Source organism: Pholcus phalangioides, unplaced genomic scaffold (assembly GCF_987345545.1).
Source record: "Pholcus phalangioides strain wild (caught in Gottingen) unplaced genomic scaffold, Ppha-v1.0 ptg000020l_1, whole genome shotgun sequence".
Classification (NCBI taxonomy): Eukaryota; Metazoa; Arthropoda; class Arachnida; order Araneae; family Pholcidae; genus Pholcus; species Pholcus phalangioides.
The window spans coordinates 249,451-272,916 of NW_028301613.1; the positions used below are offsets into that span (position 1 = coordinate 249,451).

At 39.6% G+C, this 23,466-nt stretch overlaps 1 protein-coding gene across 1 annotated transcript; it reads left to right on the forward strand.

Moving 5' to 3' along the window:
- Nucleotides 1-524: 524 nt before the first annotated feature.
- LOC149070689 (uncharacterized) lies at nucleotides 525-3,624 on the forward strand. The gene is made up of 3 exons (XM_089248657.1): nucleotides 525-892; nucleotides 2,361-2,688; nucleotides 3,298-3,624. The coding sequence occupies exons 2-3, from the start codon at nucleotides 2,422-2,424 to the stop codon at nucleotides 3,343-3,345; spliced, it is 315 nt and encodes a 104-aa protein (XP_089104783.1). The 5' UTR covers nucleotides 525-892; nucleotides 2,361-2,421; the 3' UTR covers nucleotides 3,346-3,624.
- The last annotated feature ends 19,842 nt before the right edge of the window (nucleotides 3,625-23,466 follow it).

Below are 23,466 nucleotides of genomic sequence, written 5' to 3' on the forward strand. Positions count from 1 at the left end.
GGGATAAATTTAGTCAAAAGCGAAATTTTGCTGGAAGAAGTTACCATCACTGTGTGGAGGTCTGTTTACGGTCGTTTGTTTTGGATGTCTCCTTGGGTTTTGAAAAAATTGCTGAACTGGAAGTTTGATCTTTCAGGTCAGTTTATAAGCTTTGTTTATAAAGAGCAAAGCTGAATGAAGAATTTAGTTTTTTATACCTGAGCTTCTCGTCATCACCACATAAGGCACTTCTGATTTGGAAAGTAGATGGCAGCACCAACAATATTTTTAAAAATGAATGCCTTAAAGTATTCTAGAGTATTAAATTAACTTCAATTCCGTTAAAATTGTTACTTCCTAGATACAATATCTATAGGACGTACAGGCCTAGTCGGGAAGACTGGATGCATTTATCGCACCCGCGTCCTGCAGTAGGGGTCGCTTGGCTGGAATCTTTGTTGGGGCAAGAATTTTGGCACCCTCCCTTAATGTTGAAGCAGGGGCTCGACCATCTACTTGTCGCCGGTAACGATTCTATCGTTCACCCAGCGATTTCTCGTTATGAGCGATAGAAGGGAAGTTTTTGCGACCATATCCTTCGTGAACGATAAATGCGGATCGCTGGGAGGGACAATTGTGAACGAGAGCCGGTAACCTCTCGTTCAGCGGAAGGACAATTATTTCAGTAGGCTTAACAATGGCGATGGCGTCGACTTACGTGTTGTTAAATGATTATTACGATTCTCAAATGCCTGCACGTGCTCCGGTTTGAAATAGATACGTCATGGATGCGTTTGAGCTGTCGGATAGAGAATTCGTGAACCTTTTTAGGTTGAAGAAAAATGTTCGAGGAATTGCGCCGATGTTGGCCCGTAGGTCGGAACTCGATACACCGCTGACTGTTGAGAGAAAGGTAAGTAATAATTAACGTTTAAATTAAAATAATTACAATCAGAAATTATTCGTTGTAGTGGTGTTTCATTTTGAATGAATGTTTTTTTATTAATAATGGAAAACGAATCAAGTACTTAACGTAAGCCTATTTAGGCCTATACATTTTTTATGTTCACGATGTTTGCAGGTAATTTTGATTTTCATTAAAAAACACTAGGCTTTCGAAATAAAAGTATTTTGAAAAACTCGTGCACAAAATATGTAGTTCTGTGCAGTGTCGTCTTAACACGTGGGGCCACTTCCGGGCACGACCCGATGTGCATAACTGGCCTCGTAAGAGTTGGTGCTATGATTCTCGGAGGAAAGCATAAAATTTATAAGCTGCTGGCCCTTTCAATTTATTAGGGGGGGGGGGGGTCCCAGAATATAACTTTGCCTGAGGCCCATGCATGGTACCCACAAGGGTTGGGCTGAAGGGGCCCGGGGACGATTTCCATCATTTTTCATTCTTTTATACTCTAAATTCACCTTTTCTGGAGGGGACCAGCAAAGATCCAAGCGTAGGGATCCTGCGGAATGGGGGCACATGAACCCATTGCGTTCTTGAGACAACCCCAGACCTGTGATTCCCAAATTTTGCAGGGCAGCTAAGAAATTGGGCTGGCGCCTAAATATTTTTTCCATTTGTCAAGCCTTGCCTGTATATATATATATATGTGTGTGTGTGTAAAATTAATAAGTACCCTAAACAAGTTTACAGTATTTTGTTTAGGTCACTCTTTGTCCATCACAGTTGTTCCAATGAAATATTCACTTAATGGTTTACCTATTTTTGTGAGTACCGAAGCGATTGCACACTGCATGGACAAGCTATTCGCTTGTATGCCTCTCTCACTCAGGGCCACAACTAGATGCTTGGTCACCCGGGGCAAGCGAGTATTTTGACGCCCCTTTGTAACGTTTTGAAGGAGAGGTATTAGAATGAAATTTGCACCCCCCCCCCCTCGGGTCTAGTGCCTGAGACCCTGCCCCCCCCCCCTAGTTTCAGCCCTGCTCTCACTTATGTATGTTTTTCCCCCCAACTTTTGCATTGGGGGATGAGTGAGAGATAACTATACGGTCTATGCTCATTATAATGACCTCATTTAATAGCAACCATTCCATTATAACAACCAGGAGGACACGATATAAACAAAGATTTAAGAGAAGTGAATGTTATTTGGGTGTTGCAAGAAAGTATTGAAGGCACAATAAAGGCGCTTATTTCTTTTGGAGATGGGAGGCAAAATGGTTCCACACTATATGTCATTGTTTTTCATGTTTTTTTTTTGGGGGGGGGGGTGGTTACATTTTACGTGAGCGCGGTAGCATTTGTTTCTAACAGAAGTTTCTCATAGCGCTTTACCATAACATTAGTTTATTCAAATATAGTAGTTTTATAATATATCTTGAACGACTACCTCATGTTTGATTTAACTTTTGCGCAGGTTCTATGTGCATGTCACTGGTGCCTACCAAAGAAGCCTGAGCCAAGACGTCTGTTTGGGGATGTACGAACAGTCTGTGAGTAACTCTATCCATACAGTTACTGAGGCCATCAATACGTTGATGCTACATAAGTATGTGTCCTTTCCTGAGATGTCCCAATATGTCGACCTGCAAGAGAATTTTTGGGAAAAGCTCAAATTCCTGGGAGTTATCTGTGCCATAGACTGTATACGCATTCCTGTTGTGGCACCATTAATGTTTGACAAGAAGTATCCAGAGCCTTCCTACGTCAACGGGAAGCAGTTTCACCGAGTCAACGCACAATTGGTGAGAAATATAGTATTTCAACTTCTTGCGCCAATAATCATCCTTTATGATTTTGAATTTTGGGAAACGTCTGTGGAAAGGGGGGGGGGCGAGGTTAATTTTTAAAAATGCGCCAGTTATATGGTTTTTGCATTTATACGACACCATTATTTGAGCCTGAACCCCTTCCTCCAAATTTTCAATGAGTTTATGCCCATGGGTGTCACATGGCATCACTATAATAAGCATTAGACAGAAACAAGCTTCACAACACGCACATTCAAACATGTATCAATTTGCTAGAAGTTCCGCAGAGCAATATGGCTGAGGTGCATGTCTGGTTTAGTAGTCATTTATGATATGTTCCATGAAAACTGTCACTATGCAATGACATAAGTGGAGAAAAGATGTGATATCTTTATACGAACTATCAAACAGAATTATTCGTTCTTGTAGTACTATACACGTATGTTGTCTGCACACTGTTCTCAACCTTTATGTGAAGAATTTTTTTTTTCCATTACTAAATTTCAGGATATTTGTAACTATTTCTGTCTGACACAATGTCAGGTTTTAATAATTCACATGCAGTCTTTTTAACTATCATTACATAGTTTTTTATTATTTCAGACAGAACTTCTGAATCTCAACATCGAGGCAATGGATGCTCAGCGGTAATGACTATTGCCAGTGAACTGTGTGGTTTTTTTGAGCGGTAAACATTGACTGCGGGTGTTTTTCTCCAACCTATATGTGTGTATACAGTCAAAAATAGGGAGGGAAAGCGTTATTGATCAGAACGGCATGCACAAATGTTGCGTTTGTCTTCCAAGTTTTATCTTTGTGAATTTTTGATTGTGATTTCAGTTTTTGAATATAGTATTGCTTATAAAATCTGTTGTGTTTCGAATGTTTTATGCTGCTGTCCTGGCAGTTAAATTCTTGCCATACCTCAAATTTTGCAAGAAAGGAAAATAATAAATGCACAATTAAACTAAATGTAATTGAGAGTTGACTCATTACTTAATCAAGGTGTGAGAAATTTATTGATTTTGGTTTTAAAAAGATATCGGAAATAGTTTTTATTAAAATATTTTTAGTGATCTTCATCCTTCCCTATGTTTGATCATTTTAACTTTCCACTCTGTTATACCATTTCCTGATCTCTGTTAGCCGATGAATTTCATGAATTTTTAAATGGTTGAATTTAAGTGTAAACAGGGCCATATTATCCTCCAGTCTCCTGTGGGAGATTAAACAGCATTTTAAAAAGTGACCTATCTAAATGAAATACAGCAATGTAAATTCAATCAATAAAAAGGAAAAAAAAATCACAATTTTAATTTTTCTTATATACTTCAAACTCTTTTAAACACGTTATATAACTGTGACGAAAGATTGTTTATAGAAGTGGCCACTTCTTTGAAGGCTATTGAAATTTCCTTCTGTGCTTGTATGAGCTCTTCCATCGCATCCATGTTCAATGAAGCTGAGCCGTTTCCTCTTGATGGGAAGGAACAGTAAGAAATACATCAACAGGACCTGAAATGTGTATTCAAGTGAAGGAGATTTAACAAATATTACCTCGTAATCATATCCATTATGCATCAAACTTTCAGACAGTTATATACAATAATGATACAACCCAATGGCATCATGTCACAACTGTATGTGTTATAAGTTTCTGAAAATGCAGGGCAGTCTCAAACCTGGTGGGGGCCTATGCATTAAGACGGCACTAACTGGAAGACCACAAAACTCAATTGGAAATGCGTGAAACATTTCTGTATGCCAAGAGGTAATAGGCACCGTGTCCCAAAAGTGAAATTTAATGAGAGAGAGCAATGTAAAGAAGCTCTTCGCCTGTGAGGAAATGTGACATGGGATGAAGTGAATTTCACTTCTTTTTTTTTTTCACAGCACTCTTGTAGTGAGTCCATGTCTACACAAAAAGAAATGTTGTGGTTTAAATAATCATCCTATGCATACCTGCCACATTAATTCAACCTTCAAAAAGGCTTGTTTGGACCACTGTTAATTTTTGTAACATTCTACCATTGTTTATATAAACCACATAAAGGGGAAAAAATCTGATGTAATTGTTTTTTGAGAGATGTTGATAAAAAAAAAAAAATTTAGTTTAAGCGATTAAATGCAATATTTCGTTTCTGTAATTTTTCTAACATCAGCAGGAAACAAAACTTTCGGTTTTATAAACGAAACATATTTCATAAATTACGAGGTAAAATTCAACAAACTTGGAAGTACTCACCTTTTTCCAATCCTTCCCATCTTTGCTGGGACCATACGGAACGGCATTTAATTTTGTCGCCAGCCGTGACCATGTTGTATTTTTGTCGTGACTTGTGAGGTCAGAGGACAGCTTCCCCTCAATTAAAGCATGGTGTTTCTCCAAAAAAAAAATTACCATCACCTCATACTGAGCGGCGATGGTCTTTAGAGCATCGCTAGGGTCGAGCACCATTCATTGCGATAGGAAAAGAAAAAAGCACATGAAAGGGACAAAGTAAATAAACAGAATGTTTCTGTTGCCACCGGTAGGAAGAACAATTAAAATAAAAAACATAGTAGTTGTATTTCCTTAGGGCGCTGTAGCCCGGTCGATAAGACACTCGCCTAAAGTACCAAAGGATGTTTAGAGGTGTCGCGAGTTCGATACCCGGTTCGTCCTTGTCAGAAAACTTTCCTGACACAGGGGTACAACAAAAAAACCGGCGACTTGACCGCAGCAAAAAAATTGCTACCGCAGTGAGTCCCCCATCGAGGGGTTAGCGCACCAACCTCTCGACGAGTATAAAAAACAAGCCTGCCGTTCGGAATCGGCAATAAATTGTAGGTCCCGGTCTAATTATCCCTCGTGTGCAGAAAATGACCGTGGTGCGACAATAATGATCAAAATGATCAGTATTTCCTTAACATAGAGCTGATTGGTCAGAAGATGCATTACTCTCGAAGAAGAATTTTCGCGTACTTATCGTATCACGTGGTCTGAACGACAATCTTCAACGAGTGGAAAATGGTCGCTCAGAATATTGTCCTTCAGCGAGGGACAGGTTGTTATGAACGACAAGTAGATGGTCGAGCCCCAGGTCGATGTGTCGGGAGAAGCGAATTGTGTAGGTTCGTTGGATCGTCCCGTATTTTACGGGACAGGAAAATTTTCCAATATTATTCGGTTCTTACCTATCGCCCCCACCCCTGGATAAGTTACTGAGCAAAGGCAGACATCTTCAGCTGCTGCGAATGGAGCAGAGGTGAATATCTTCAGCTGCGAATGAAGCAGGGGCAGAAATATTCAGCTGGGAAAGAAGCTGAGACAGACATCTTGAACTGCGAAATGAGTGGAGGCAGAAATATTCAGTTCCGAATGGAACGGAGGTACAGGCATCTTCAGCTGCGAATAAAGCCGAGGCAGAGATCTTCAGCGGCGAATAGAGCCTAATCAGAGATCTTCAGCGGCGAATAGAGCCTAATCAGAGATCTTCAGCGGCGAATAGAGCCTAATCAGAGATCTTCAGCGGCGAATAGAGCCTAATCAGAGATCTTCAGCGGCGAATAGAGCCTAATCAGAGATCTTCAGCTGCGAATAAAGCCGTGACAGACATCTTCAGCTTCTAATGGAGTGAAGGCAGGTGGATCCAGGGCGATGTGTCGGAGAAACGACTTCCTATGTAGGTGCATTGGATCATCCGTATTTCACGGGACAGACAAATTTTTCCCATATTATTCGGCTTTTGGGAAGGGCGATCGCCCCACGTCTGGATCCGCACTTGGGCAATGCTCTAAGAGGAGCGCGAAATCCGAGTTGAAAAGTGAGAAGCTTTGTCGAAGAAAAAAACGTTAGCAGGGGACACCAAAAATAGGTTCCGCACAAGTACAGATTTCTTCTCGAGTCACCCCTGTTCTTAACGCATATTGGTGCACCCTCAGAAGCAGGGCCGCTGTGCCAGATTTTTTACCAGATATTCATTACTCTGTAATGAATTTATAAAAAACCATGGATCTCATATCCTACAGCACGGCTCCTAGGCTGGGATCTCTGGTACGCCTCCAGGCCAAACTTTTCATGCCCCCCCGTAGTAAGTTTATAATGCGGGAAAATACACAAAAAAATTATAATTATTGTCCCGTGTCTGCTCCCCCTCTAGTTGCGGCCCTCGGGAGCAGCGTGACTTGTGACATGGGCGTCAGATCAGAGGAGGTGGGCACCAAAATGCGTCCTTGACAACGCTGACTAAGCATCTAGTTCTAGTCCTGCCTACTCTTGTGGGAAGGGCCGCAACTAGTGGGGGTGGGCAAGCGGGTAAGCTATCCTGCCTACTAAGCACCGGACCAGAGATGGCACCAAACAATACAAAGGGCGCCAAAATGTGATCTTGCCCTGCTTACTAAGCATCGACCCTGTTGCGACCCTGCTTGTGGGAAGGAACCTATGGGGTTCACAGGGACGTAGCGGGCCTTCTCGGGGCCCCGGGGCAGACTTTCTTGGGGCCTCTTGAAAAGATTTACTGTAATGCAAAATAAGTGTATATTTTTTGTAAGCTCCCTATTTGCTCGAGGCAGGACTCTGGTTGCCCCTGCCCTTTTACGGGGCAGGGTCAACCCGGGGGGGGGGGAGGGGCTCAGAATAATAGGATTTGGTGAACTTTTTTTTTCGGAGCATTTTTCATACAAATTATTAGGTGAGCATTTCCAGCCGGAAGGGAGGGGGTGGGGGCTCAGACATATCACTTTGTTCGGGTGCCAAGACCGCCTTAAGAGCACCATGATCCCCTGGGCCAAGTGATTTTTCTGAGGCCAATTTACATGTATGTTCCTCAAAAATTTCAACTGTATCTCATTTTTGTGAGGCCCCTTTTCTCTTGAGGCCCCCACGGGCCGTGCCCGGGTGGGTTCGTGCGTTAAGACGGCACTGCTGACTTTCCAGCTCGACCAGATCAGGGACAATAACCATCATTTTTTTTCATGCAATAAATTCATTACAGAAGGGCCTGCGAAAAGTCTGGCTTGGGGCCCGCTAAAGATCTCGGCCTAGGGGCTCTGTTCCAGGATGTGGGGAGGGGGGATGTAGAATTCACAAAAATGAAGAAAAACATTCTGAAACACGTTAGAACTAAATTTGAAAATGTAGATTAATTTAAAATTACTGCAGCACATTCCGCTTAACGTTCCCGCTTAAAAAGTTTTCTCGCTTACTACGACTTACTTTCGTTGATCCTAACTTTTACTAACACTTATTGACATTTCCCGTTTAAAACGTTTTCCCACCAACAACGCCGGGCCGCATGCGTGATCTGAAACTGCCTCGCGGGTTACTCGAGTAATTTGCGATAGCGGAAGCCCAAGATATATCCAGTCTGGGGAGGGGGGGGGGGGGGAGCCCATAAAATTTTCGAATTCGGTCACGGGTAATTGAGGGGGCCCTGGATTTTATTCGTTGTTAAAAATGAATACAAATGAATATTTGTATTGTCACATTCATTCACTCACAGGGGGGGGGGGGGATGTCCAACAAGCTTCCGAGTCAGGGCCCGTTCCAATTCGGGGGCCCCTGGATGCATCTCAATGATTTTTTTTAACATTGTAGAATTTGCAACATCGGTGGTTGGAATTAGTGTCCCTGGTAATTGGTTGGGGCCTCGATTTTATTCGTTGGTAAAATGAATACAAATGAAAATTTTTCATGGCACTCGCTGCGGGGCGGGGGGGGGGGGGAGATGACCGACAAGCTTCCAGTCGGGGACCCCCCCCCCCCCATGTTTACAGGTTTCACTTTGGGGGCCCTGGATGAATCTCATTGATTTTTTAACATTGTAGAATTTGCAACAGCGGAAGCCCGAGATAAATCCAGTCTGGGTCCCCCCACTAAAAATCTGCGTATTGGATTGGCCGAAAAGTGAGAAAAAAAAAAACGGAATTTACAGGTCTCGTATTTGGAATTGTCCCCTTGCATTAACACGATCAGGAAATGTTTTTGCCTATCTCACCCCAAAAGGGTGTGATGCGCTCGCGTAGTCCTCACCCCACTTTCCTATAGCTCAGTGGTTGTCGGTAAAGCGGTTCAAGCGTGCCCACTTAATGTTGAATTTTGATGCAAAGTTGGCCGTAAGCGTACGAAACTGGAGAGAGAGGCTTGACGACGCCCTCATCTATTTTGATTGACAGTTCACCACCAGTTTGGTATTATGTATCATTTAAAACTCAACATGTTCGAATAGAAATTACATTATTTGTTTTCCGGATAAAGAAATAATTTATTTGTAATCACTGAGCTATAAGTAAAGCTCAGTTACTTATAGCTCAGTGGACAAATATGACAACAAATCGACTTTGTACCAATGCCTAAAACGTCGATAAGCCCAATACACTTCTCTCAGCTTATATCGATGATTTATCATATAAAGACTCATTAGATGTAAGCTGACCATATTTCTTCGAGAGAAATACGGGACATCGCCAATTATTGCCAAAAATGACTCCAAAACCAAACAAAGTTGCCAAATATTGAAATTACGGAAAATCACAATGGCAGGAAATGATGCATTACTACAAATAGCAGTGGATTAAAATGTATTCCACGAAAAAAAAAACGTTCACCATGGCAAATGTGGGAGATTAATATTCTCATATATAGTTGTAATTACCATAAAATAATTTCTGAGTTGAAAAATAATGTAAATCTTTGACTTCAATAAAGAAAAAAATTTCAAGTAGGCTTCGTGTAAAATACGGGAAAAACCGGGACACTTTTGCCAAAAAGTCGGGACGGCCAAAAAAACAGAAAATACCGGGACTGTCTCGGGAAATACGGGACGTATGGTCACCCTAATTTGGCGTCTATTTTGGCGGTGTCCCGTATTTCTCTCGAAGAAATATGGTCAGCCTATTTATACTGGATTGTTATATTTTGGTTATATTTAGGCTGACCATATTTTTTCGAGAGAAATACGGGACATCGGGATTCCAAATACGGGACATCGCCAATTATCGCCAAAACCAAAGTTGCCAAATATTGTTGAAATTACGGAAAATCACAATGGCAGGAAATGATGCATTACTACAAATAGCAGTGGATTAAAATGTATTCCACGAAAAAAAAACGTTCACCATGGCTAATGTGGGACATTAGTTGTAATTATCATAAAATAATTTTTGAGTTGAAAAATAATGTAAATCTTTGATTTCAATAAAGAATAAAAATTCAAGTAGGCTTCGGGTAAAACCGGGACACTTTTGCCAAAAAGTCGGGACGGCCAAAAAAACAGAAAATACCGGGACTGTCCCGGGAAATACGGGACGTATGGTCACCCTAGTTATATTTAATATCCATATTTTTTGTGGATAAAATTTTTTCAGCCACCTCTTTGGGCAATTTGCCTGTTGTGGCCCTTGTATTTTTATAATTTAATACAGATTAATATAAAATTATTTCGAGAATGTACACACACACCGAGCAAATAGAAAAACCGAGGATACATACAGATCATACATACCCTGCTAGAAAGTAGTATGTCAATTTAAATTTGCTGGATTTGAATCATGATTCAAATCAATAGTAAATATAGAACTGTTTTTAAATTGCAGTCCTGTTGCCATGAATTTTTATTTTAATTTGAATAATTTTGATTTTTTTTTTTAGTTATATACACACTGTGTATATATCCTGTTTTCCATACTAATTTTTACTAGCATTTACCAGAATGGGTCATTTTTTGATTGAATCCTTGGTAAATTGTTCCTGTTTTTTGTACTATTATATGATAACAATAAATCTTATTTGATTTGAAAAATTCAAAGATTTAAATTACCAGATATTTTTTTGAACATCATACATTTAAATCGCAAAATTCAAATGCCAATAATATAGTAATGTGGTTGTCATAAATATCTTAAGAAATATATTTTGAGGTTATCTGGCTATACAGGATATACTTTTGTCTCCCTTGGTCTGTACTTTGCCAGAGCGGAGACCACAGTCTGGTGGATTGTAGCTGAGACCCCAAAGATTGCGCGGGATGAGCTGAACAAATAGTACAAATACAAAAAAAAAACGCCACAACAGGCAAAATGCCCAACAAGATAATAGTATTTGGCAATTTGGCATAACCTGACACGCAGCAATAGAAACAAATTTCAGAAAGTTTTCTATGGTAGAGGCAAGTTATACGGGTAGGAATAGTGATGGCAGAAAATTTCGAGTGTCTGCCATGAAAGAGTCTGAGATTTTGATATGTCCAGGTCCCAAAGAGTTGTCACCGTTTGACACTTCAGACTTTTCTGGTTGCACAATAAGTTGAGAATGTTCCATTGGAATGGGTGACGAATTTCCACTCTGTGCAACCGCAGTCTTCATTTATGCATTGCAAAATAAAAATACAAAACAGTAGCACAGAAGGCTTAGGATCAAATACATTGACAGTGACCAAGTTATAAAGTACATACAGTCTAACCTCGTTGTAGGCCCCTCCCTTACAACGATTAAGTTCCTGAATTTTTCAATGAACAAATCTTCCATATGTAGAGATTACACATGCTAATTTGTGATTCAATATAATGCCAAACTCATTGTAGTGCCAGAAACTTGCGAGACAAATGGTGGCATTAAATCTGGATTTGACTTTTTTTAAAAGTGAGAATTCCAAGGTAAAATAATACCAATTTCAGTTTTCAAACAAATTTTTGAAAAATAAAATTGTTTTAAAAACAAATATTAAACAAAATTATTTTTGGTTTCAATTTTGTTTTGCTTATATTACCTCGAACCCCTCCGCAATCTATATAAATTATTTCGCAGGTATCTGGCTACAGGACCATGCACCTTTGCTTCCATTGGTCTGTTACTTTGCCCGAGGGAAGACCACAGTTGGGTTGATTGTAACTTAATGAAATTATTGTATACTATGGCGTCCAACCCCCCGCCCAACTCCTCCAATGGAGCTAACTCTCGTCACATCATCTTTAATTATGAAGCAAAATATTCCTCAGGAACTGCGAATGCCTGCAAAATAGTCATTCAATTGCCAGTTTCCCACTCTGATTTCGATAAGCAATGCACTGCCATCATAAATACAACAGAATACTTGATGCACCGCAATACTTACGTAATACACCACGATAGGCAATACAGCACAAAAAGTAATGCACCACTATATGCAATGCACCAACGTCAGCAATACTTTAAAATAAGTAGTGTACCATGATAAGGAATGCACCACCATTTGCAATGCACCACAATAAGAAATACAGTATAATATGCAATCCACCACAATACGCAAACGTGATGTATCGCATCAAGCAAAGCACAATAATACGCAATGCACCACAGTACAGCACACAATACGTAATAAGAACTGCATTACAATAAGCAATACAGCACGTTATGCACTACAGTATGTAATGCATAACAGTACAAATCAGCAATGCACTGCAATCAGCGAAGCATCACAATAAGTAATTTGCCACAATACGCATCAGACTGCATTATAATAAGTAATACAGCATGAGATGCACTAAAATCAGCAAGCATTGTATTTGCAGTGCACCACAATAAGTAATACAGCACAATACGCAATGTATGACAATAAACAATACAGCACAATACGGAATAAGCACTGCATATAATAAGCAATACAGCTCTGCACTACAATACCCGATGCATAACATGCAATGCATCACAATCAGCAATGCACCACAATAACCAGTAGGCACAGCATTATAATCAATACGGAACACGATGTACTTACAACACGCAATGCAGCACAAAACGCAATACGTACTGCATTATAATAAGCAATACAGTAGGCAATGGACTACAACACGTAATGCATAATAATAAGAAATACAGCTCAATACGCAATAAAGCACTATACATCGCAATAAGCACCACAATATGCCATAACCACTGAAACACAATAAGCAAGCAATGCACTATACTCAGCAATGCACAACTATTTGCAGTACACTACAATAAGCAATGCTGCCCAATACACAATGCGCCATCAGCGATTCGGTGCAATAAGCAATGCACCATTTTAGGCATTGCAGCACAATAAGTAGTGCAGCCTTATATTAAGTGCACCACAAAAAACAATGCACCACTTTATTCAGGGCACCACATTAAGCAATACAGGACAATACTTAATGCACCTCCATCAGCAATACAGCACAGTGCTTATTGCACCACCATCAGCAATATAGCACAATAAACAATGTGCCGCCATAGGCAATACAGCAGAATAATTAGTGCACCACCATATTCAAAGCACCGCAATAAGCAATGCACCACTACATTCAGTGCACCACATTAAGCACAATATGCAATACACCACAATAAGCAAAACAACACTGTGTAATTTACCCCCATCGGCAATACAGCACAATAAGCAATGCACCACAATACACCATAAGCACTGCATTAGAATAAGCAATATGGCATGCGATTCACTAAAATACGTGATGCATAACAATGCGCAATTGGTCAATATTTACAGTGCACCACAATAAGCAATGCAGCGCAATACCGCACAATACGTGATGCATCACACTAAACAAAGCACCATAATACGCAATGAGCAATAATAAGACACGAGCACTGCATTACAATAAGCAATACAGCACTCAGTGCACTACAACACATATAGCTTCACAATCAGTAATGTGTGTAATCAGTAATATTGTACACCACAAATAAGCGATGTAGCATAGTGTGCGATGCATCGCAATAAGCAAAGCACTATAGTACACAATGCACCACAATACGCATTAAACGCAGCATTACAATGAGCAATACAGCACACGATGAACTACAATATGCAATGCACTGCAATCAGTAATGCACCATTATTTTTGCAGTGCCACAGTAAGCAATGCAGCACAATGCGTAAGTATTCATCCTTGACTCAAAATGAAACCTGTCAATTTCCCCATAGGCCCGGACCCTGTGTGTTGGGAGCACTGGTGATGTATACATACCTATGAATGAACGCCAGGGTCTCTGCCACCAGACTTATCCCGTTGCCGAGATCTCTTCCAGCCCAGCTTCGTGGCAGAGTCTGGAACAAAGTGAGTGTGTACACCTAACAGTCTGAGTGTGTAGCTAGTGTTGTGTATGATATTTCAGTGCTGCCATCTATACTTCAAATTGTGAGTGAAGTGTAATGATTGAATATTTGTAACGTTGTAGGCCTGTTGCTCTCTGTGGCGAGACTTTTTAACGGGTTGATCGGCTCGCATTCGTGCCTTGAAGTTGGGAACCACAGAAAACCAACTTCAGCCGACCACCACTGTGGGGTTCGAACCCGGATCCGTCACTATAACCACTCGACCACCACAGCGGCGTATGCATACCTCTGGGTACATGCACAAAACTTGATCGCTACAGGTCAAGCGGTTTCTGATGTGTTCAGGAGTTAAATGAAAACTCGACCCAAAATCGTAACAACTTCCGTAACACAAAAATGTAACCGATTTTCGTCATTAAAAAAACGTCACCCACTTCCATAACACAAAATAGTCACTAATTTTGGTTGCTTAGAAACAGGCCCTTTCTCGAGTTTGTGATTTGATATTATAGAGTAGATACATATAAAACGTTGCAAATACTGTACATATAGTATCATTTATAGTGTCTCATTAGCTTCAAAGTGTATGAACTGATCATAAGAGGCCTGAAAATATTTCACACTAATTAAAAGGTCGTTGGATGCATTGCAATAAGGCAGGTTTCCAATTTGCGGGATTGATGGGGCATTCCCCCCCCCCCTTACCTCTACTCCTACTGGTTTATAACATAATCCGTATAGGGGTGTAATGCTACAGGGCGTGCATCAATGAAAGAATAGTAATTAGCTGTAAACAGTGTTTATTATGTATCAAATAAAAAAAAATAGGTTGAAGTTGAAAAAGATGAATACGTGTATGAATATTAATTTTTCTAGCTGGCGAGCAGTACAAGTCACGAAGCACATTCATATTTATGTAAAGCAATGGTCAATGTTTAATCGCCTGCTTGGAAATGCCTGTTAAAACGAGTCAATACGTTTTAGAGATACTTAGAACGAGTTTTATACTCGTCAGATAAAAATTTTGTAACTTTTTAGCTCTGTCAGTTATTAGCGAAGTCCGTTATAGTGAGATTCTACTGTATGCAGTTTTAATTACCTTGAGCATCTCATCATTTTTAACAACCATTGTAAGCAACAGTGACAACCTTGTCTCATATGCATATTATCAAGCCACTGTTAAGATTTGAGCATTCCCGCACCTTGTTTGTAATCAAAATAAACACTACAGAAACACTTGCTTGATCCCTAAAAAGCACACATTGGTGTTGTTTTTTTTCCTCAATTTTAGTCATCTACCAGTGTTAAAATTTTTTAAAGTAATTTGGCTAGAGATGTAAAATTCTCGAGAATGATTTTTTGGAGAATATTCTCCTCGATGAGAATATTCTCTGGTAGGACTACTATTATAAATTACTTGAGAATATTCTCCTATTACTTATAAACTGGAAGGACTACTTTCATAAATTACTGGGGAATATTCTCAGAAAAAATAATAAGAACTATTCTGAAGTTATTAATAATGAGAATATATCCTTCAGTTACAGAAATCTTTCCAGAGAGTATTATCAAGAATATATATAATGTGTATTATAATAATCTTTATAAATAACTTGAGAATTATTATTTTTGATAAGAATATTCTCTAGTAATGTATGATAGTCCTTTGAGAGAATATACTCAAGAATATTCTAAGAGAGACGGGGGCAGAGAATATTCTCTGTCCCTGTCTCTCTTCCCGTCAAGAAGATGGGAATAGTAGTAGGGAAAAGTTTGTAGACCACAGTATTAAAATTTGAAAGCAAGAAAATTAAACCAACATGGGGCTGAATTGCACAACTTTTAAAGAAATTTAAGTGTATGTGCATTGAAGAAAATAACAGTTCTGTATCTTAGAATGAAGGTGATTTTATAAGAATAGCTTCTTTTATCAATCGCGTTTGGTTTGATTTATTTTGTGTTAAACATATTTCTGAAAATTTATCCAATTTTAAAATAATTTTTTAAGGTTTTAATCTAATGGTTTCTAAAATCTTTATAACCAAACTTTTAAAACCTCTCACGACGTGGAGAATATTCTCGAACTTAAAGTTGCCCTTGGGGCATGGGCGGAGATGCGTGGGGGACCCCCCCCTCAGAGTCAAACGTGGAGTCGACTGATCTAATGTATATATGTATAGACGAATTGACATCATCATCATCATCGTGCCCCCCCCCCCCAGACTTCCAAGTCACTCTCCGCCTATGCCTTGGGGGTGATTATACCAAAAATTGTTTTGTTGTAAATGTTTCAGGTAATGAAAACTGATTTATATTTCACAATATAAACAAAATTAGTAAAAAAATTTAAATTACTTAAAAGAAAAAATGAATATTCTCGATTATTCTCAAATTTTTACATCCAGGAGAATATTCTCAGAATATTCTTGTTCTCCGAGAATATTCTCACCTCACATCTCTAAATTTGGCCTTCATGTCAGTAAATAGCGGAACCTCCATAACTCTGGTGTGTTCATTTAACGTGTTGACCCAAAGCAGATGTCAAGTTAGCGGGGGTTTTGTTTGATCTCATTCTCACTAACATCGATATATGCATGTATAATTATGTGTATAGTTCTATCTCATAATCAAATAAACAAAATGATTTTTTTTTTTTCGCAAAAAGTTTCCAAATAATCTCAAATTGGAGTGAGAAAAAAAAAACATGACATATGACAATAGTTGCGTTAAAAATAATCGGACTACCTATTTGTGACTTGTAGTCCACAGGTTTATTTTTCAGGTTCAAAACAGTGGGAAGTGACCCTATTCCCAGGTGTGAAGAATATAAATGTACAGGGGCGTCTCAGAAGTGTTTCAAACCTGTGGGTGCTCGCCTTGAGCTTTACACAGGGAACTTTAATTTTTGAATAAATTCTGTCGGTGCTAGGACCTATAGGCCATATATTATCGTGGGTGATGGAATACCCACAGCACTCCCAGCTTTAACGCCACTGCGTATGAAAACAATGCACAAGTAATTTGAAAAATTAATGGTAATAATACAGCACAAATTTTAGTTGACTTAAACAGGGTTTAAACATCTTGTGTTGAGTATATATATATAAAGGTTTCTCCCCATTGAATTCAGTTTTGTGCCAACTATGAGAATGACATCACAAATATTGAGTTATCAGGGTAGTCACTTATCGAGGACCTACTGCATTTATTTTTAAACACATTAATATAATAAAAAAGGGCTGGGATTTCTAAAAACATTTTTACAAAACGTAACGAGGAAATTGTTACGCCCACCTAATTCATTAAAGTCTATTAAAAATTACACATTAAAAATCACATTTAAAAATTTTTAGCGAAAAATTTAATCATGATAACATTGCATACCCGGCATGGCCCCCACAAGGCTCCAGCCCTGGGGCCCCCGTTTGGATTTTAATCATTTTCTTGTTTTTTTCACGCTATAAATTCATCACAAAGGGGGCGCCTCGTGAAAATCTGGTCGGGCGGCCCGTAAAAGATCGCAGCCTAGGGGCCCTGCTTCAGGATGTGGGGGCCATGATACCCGGCTCAAAGGATTTGCTTTAGGCCCCCCTCCCGGGTGGAATTTTTCACGGACCGCCATCAAAAACAAAGCCTACTTCCTGTGACAAATACACTGAGCTATAAGGAAAGATTTACTTAAAACTCAGTGGACAAATATAAGCAAAGCCGCTTGTAAGTTAATGCAGCTTTGAATATAAGTGACAAATAATAAGTCACAAATCGACTTAGTACCATGCCTAAAACGTAGTAAAAGCCCAAAACACTTTTCTCAGTTTAAATTGATGACTTAGCATATAAAGACTCGTTAGATGTCACTGCGAACAGTTACTTGTCTATGACAAATATAAGTAAACAAATCGACTTTTTGCCTAAAACATCAAAAAGCCCAATACATTTCTCTCAGCTTATATCCATGAGCATATAAAGACTCATCAGATGTCGCTGCGTAAAGCTACTTGTCTGTGACAAATATAAGTAAGCAAATCAACTTTGTACCAATGCCTACAACGTAGAAAAGCCTAATACACTTCTCTCAGCTTATATCGATGACTTAGCATATAAAGACTCATCAGATGTCTCTGCGAACACTTACTTGTCTGTGACAAATATAAGTAAACAAATCGACTTTGCATCAATGCTAGGCTGACCATATTTCTTCGAGAGAAATACGGTATATTGCAATTCCAAATACGGGACATCGCCACTTATCGCCAAAAAGGACGCCAAAACCGAGCAAAGTTGCCAAATATTGTTAAAACTACGGTTAAATCACAATGGCGGTCAATGAAGCGTTACTGCAAATTGCCGTGGATTAAAATGAATTTCACAAAAAAAAAACGTTCACCAAGACAAATGTGGGAGATTAATATTTTCATTTGTAGTTGTGATTATCATAATATAGTTTATTAGTTGAAAAGTAATTTCAATCTTTGACTTCAATAAAGAATAAAAATTTAAGTAGACTTCGTATAAAATACGGGAAAAACCGTCTGCCAAAAAGTCGGGACGGGCAAAAATACAGGAAATACCGGGACTGTCCCGGAAAATACGGGACGTATGTCACCCTAATCAATGCCTACAACGTAGTAAAAGCCCAACAAATTTCTCTCAGTCTATATCGATGACTTAGCATATAAAGACTCGTTAGATGTCACTGTGAACAGTTAGTTATCTGTAACAAATATAAGTTAATGAGCTCAAAACTGGTACCAATGCCTAAAAAAAGTAAAAGACCAATGTTATTCTATCATGATCAGCATAATTTATGTTCATGTCATAGCATACGAAGACTCACTAGATGTCGCTGCAAAAGTCATGTTTATCAGAAATACCAGTGGAAAAAATTCTGACCTGCCATTATACTTTAAAAAGTAGACTGACCATATTCACTCGAGTAAAATGCGTGAAATTTTCTTTCGAAATACGGAAAAATGCGGGACATTGCCAATAACAAATATAAGTTAATGTTAATCTCTATAAAAAGACCTCAACAGTGAGCAAAGTTGCCAACTTGTGCTAAAATCACAGAAAAGTCACTAATTGAGGAAAATGAAGATCAAATTTCAGTGAATTTAAAAAAAAAAACCCATGACAAATAACTACTCGGTAATATAAAATAACTACTCGGTAATATAAAATCACAAACTCGAAAAGGGCCGGTTTCTATGCAACAGAAATTAGTGACGATTCTATGTTACAGAAGTCAGTTACGTTTAATGTTCAGTGTTACGAAAATCTATTACGTTTTTCTGTTACGGAAGTCAAGATTTTCGTTACACGTTTTCATTTCACTCCTGAATACATCGGGAAATGCTTGGTCCTGTAGGGACCAAGTTTTGAACATGTACCCAGAGGTATGTGCAGAGATATACATCACTAGTGCTGTGCTCTCTCAGTGTGTTCACAGGGTCCGGGTACCCAGAACGCGGCACTGGACAGAGATTGCCAGGATTCATTTCGAGTCGAGGATGAATCTCATTGTTTCCATGCTTTTCATTGCGCATTGCGCTGCATTGCTTATTGTGGTGCAGTGCAAATAATAATGCATTGCTGATTGTGCGGTGCATCGAGTGCTGTATTGCTTGCAGCGTTATTGCGTATTTTGTTGCATTGCGTACTATAGTGCTTTGCTTATTGCGATGCATCGCATAATGTGTCGTAGCGCAAATTATGGTGCATTGGATAGTATGCTGCATTGCTTATTGTAGTGCACTATATTACTGATTACACACACACATTACTGATTGTGATGCTTTACGTGCTGTAGTGCACTGAGTGCTGTACTGCTTATTGTAATGCAGTGCTTATGGTATATTATGGCTCGTATTGCGTATTATGGTGCTTTGCTTATTACGGTGCATCGCATATTGTGATATATTTCGGTGTATGAGGGTATCGCGCTGCATTGTGTGGTGCACTGTAAATATTTTTCTGTATTTGCGCATATTGCATTTACATTTTAATGCATTACATATTTTGGTGCATCACGTGCATATTGCTTATTCTGCAGTATTTACAGTGTGTTGTAGTTCATTGCGGTGCACTGCATTGCTTATTGTGCTGTATTGCCTATGGTGGCGGTGTATTTCTTTTTGTTGTGTATTACCGGATGTGGTGATACGCATTGTTTTTTTGCTTATTGTGATGTATTGCAGATGGTGGTGTATTGCTTGACGGGTAGCGTCATAAGCGGATACAGTCTCTTCGAACGGAAGTGGGGAAGGCGAATCACTTAGAGTGTGTACGGGGCTAACGAGAAAGAGAGTACGGGGCTTTCTCGTTAGCCCCGGAGTGTGTATTGCGAACGATGGGGAGAATTTTCACCTTCACCCTACCCCCTTTGCCAATAATTGGTTATTGTGGTGCATTGAATATAGTGGTGCATTGCTTATTGCGGTGCTTTGAATATGGTAGTGCATTGCTTATTGCGGTGCTTTGAGTATGGTAGTGCATTAAGTATTGTGCTGTATTGCCGATGGTAGTGCATTAAGTATTGTGCTGTATTGCTTAATGTGGTGCCCTGATTATAGTGGTGCATTGATTTTTTGCTGTGCTCTGAATATAAGGGTGCACTACTTATTGTGCTGTATTGCCTATGATGGTGCATTGCTTATTTTACTGAATCGTCGATGGTGGTGCATTGCGTATTATGCTGTATTTCTTGTTGTAGTTCATTGCAAATAATGGCGCATTGCTGATTGTGGAGCATTGCGCATTGTAACGCATCACGTGATGTATTGCTTATTGTAATGAAATAATGCAGTGCTTCTGCGTATATTATGGTGCTTCGCTTATTACGATACGTCGCGTAATGCGGTGCAGTACGTTTTATGCTGTATTGCGGTGCACTGTAAATAGTGGTGCATTGCGTATTGTAGTACATCGCATGCTGTATTGCGGTGCACTGTAAATAGTGGTGCATTGCGTATTGTAGTACATCGCATGCTGTATTGTTTATTTTATTTATTTACAATAACCCCCCAGAAGGCATGAAATGCACTTATAATTTTAATGCATTGCTTATTATGGTGCTTTGCTTATTGTATGATGCATCACGTATTGTGGTGCAGCGTGTGCTCTATATTAATTATTATAATGTAGTGCGTATTGCGTATCGTGCTGTACCGCTTATTGTGGTGCATTGGGCATATTGTTAGGCATTATACATTATAGTGCATCGCGTACTGTATTTCTCATTGCAATGCAGTGCTTATTGCACATTGTGGTGCATTGCGTATTGGGTTATATTGCTTATTGTGGTGCACTGTAAATAGTTGTGCATCGCTGATTATAGTGCATCGCTTTATTATCGTATTTCAGTGGTTGTGGTGTGCTGTAGTGCTTATTGTGATGTATAGTGCTATTTACGATATTACGTATTGAGCTGTATTGCTTATTGTGGTGCGTGTTCCGTATTTTTATGCATTACGTGTTGTAGTGCATCACGTGCTTTATTGCTCATTATAATGCAGTACGTATTGCGAATTGTGCAGGGCCGTCATTTCAACTTTTTCCGGGGGGGGGGGGGGCCCAAGCACATGTACCCAATGTAGAGCCGGGGGGGGAAACGGCCCCCTGCCCCCCAAAATGACGGGCCTGGTATTGCGGTGTATTATGTATGAGGTGCATTGCGTATTGTACTACGTCGTGTGCCGTATTGCTTATTATAATGTGCCTACTGCGAGTTGTCTGATCTAATGTATATGTGTATATATGAATTGACATCATCATGCCCCCAGACTTTCAAGTCTATCTCCGCCTATGTTCGGAGGGAGGCAGAAAAAGCTTGTAGGGGACACAAGGAATTTCTTAGAGAAATTTTAAGTTATTAGCCTTCAAATAGTATTGAAATTTACAGAAATTGATTATAGTTACTAGGGCTCGGATTTCTACGCCTTTGCATATTTTTTTTACTCTATTTTTACGTGATAGACAAAATTTTAAGGCATATTGTGCATATTTCATAGTTTTCGATAAAAAGTTCATTTTTTTCCCCGCTATTCAATTCCGCTTCAGACTGGTTTTTTCAGTTCCCGCCTCTCTGACGAGATATCTTTCTTTCCTGTCATTCACAAAAGCCTCTAAACATATCTCCCTCATCAACTTGGGCAATGTACGACGATTTATTAAAGGGTCCAACCCCCGCCGACCAACAGAAATGTGAGCACTAACTGATCTTTTTCAAAATCATGCACAAGCGCAGTGGATGTAAATTGTATCATTTAGGCCTAGGATTTTTTTTTCACCAAAAATGAAACGCTGCCGCTGACTGGCCAAAAAATCTGAATTTCAGATTTTTCAAGATTTTTGTACTCCAACCAATCAGTAACGACATTGCACCCCTAGAGCAAATCATAACTCTTCTTGGACGATGCTCGTTATAGCCACCATTTCATTACAACGACCCGGTAAGATAAGTTCCATAGGAAGAAATAGACTTTAGACTTGGAAGGCTGGGGGGGGGGGAGAACCACGATAATGCTGATGTCGATTCATATCTATATATATACATTAGATCAGTCGACTCCACCTTTGACGCTGGGGGGGGGGGGGGCGTATCTCCGAACATGATAAGTTTCAAATGCTTTCACATAACGAATAAGCTATATGTTTTCCATTTCGATATAATGACATTCCGCTATAACGTCCATTTTCGACGGGACGGGCTCGTTATCATAAAATGAGTAAAATACAATTTCACAGCATTAAAAAAAATATGTTCATGCCACGGCCTCATGTTCATGTACATGAAAACGGACCACATGTTGGGAAATACGACTCTAAAGCCGGGTTTTCCTAGGAGTAGGTATCCTGTGCCGCGCACAACGTAATTCGCCCAGCGCGGCGACACGCCGTCCACTCACCAAGAAGAAAATCAGCACGACTCAAGACAAAGCTTTTACGTCGGGCGTGATTGGCGGACTGCTTCTGGAAGAGCCAAACGCGTCGTGCGCAAGGCATTTTGTCGATGTTCCCTTCGCTTTTGTGCGTTTTCTTTCCCTTGCCTTCAAACCAAAGCATGCAGACGACAGAGTAGATGATGATGCCAAGGCCATATACTACAATGTAGCCATCCTGATCTTATGCGCCACGCTAGGAAAACACAAACGCGTAGCGTGATCATGTAACACGTTTCTGCCGGTGCGAAATGGTCTAATTTTGCTCATGAGGAGCAAAAAACCTACTGTTGGGAAAACCCGGCTTAAGAGGTTTTGCTGCTTATGCACGCTCATTTTCGCTTGTCGTTCATTTCTTGCCCATCTACCAAGGGGTCATTCAAGTATTACTTCAGCATCGATGGGGGGGGGGGGGTTTCGGATTTGCTGACTTTCGATGACAAATGGGAATGGGGGGGAGGTTTGAAGGTTGTTTACGTCATGAACCACCCCTTTTTGAAGATATCAAATATTCTAAGCTGCTGACGAAATTTGGTGACGGGGGAGGGGGGGGGGGGTTCAGTGTTTTGCTGACAAGGGATGGGTAAAAAAAATGACTGAAAATCTGCTTACGTAATACTTAAATGGCCCCCAATTCAAAGTGTGCGATTGCAGATTTTTCCAACTTTTATCGGCTTTTTTTTTAATCAATATCAAGAATTGGTGATGTCCCGTATATTTTCTTTATTTCTGGACAAAATATAGTCATTGCAATTAATCATGATAGATTAGCGTGACCA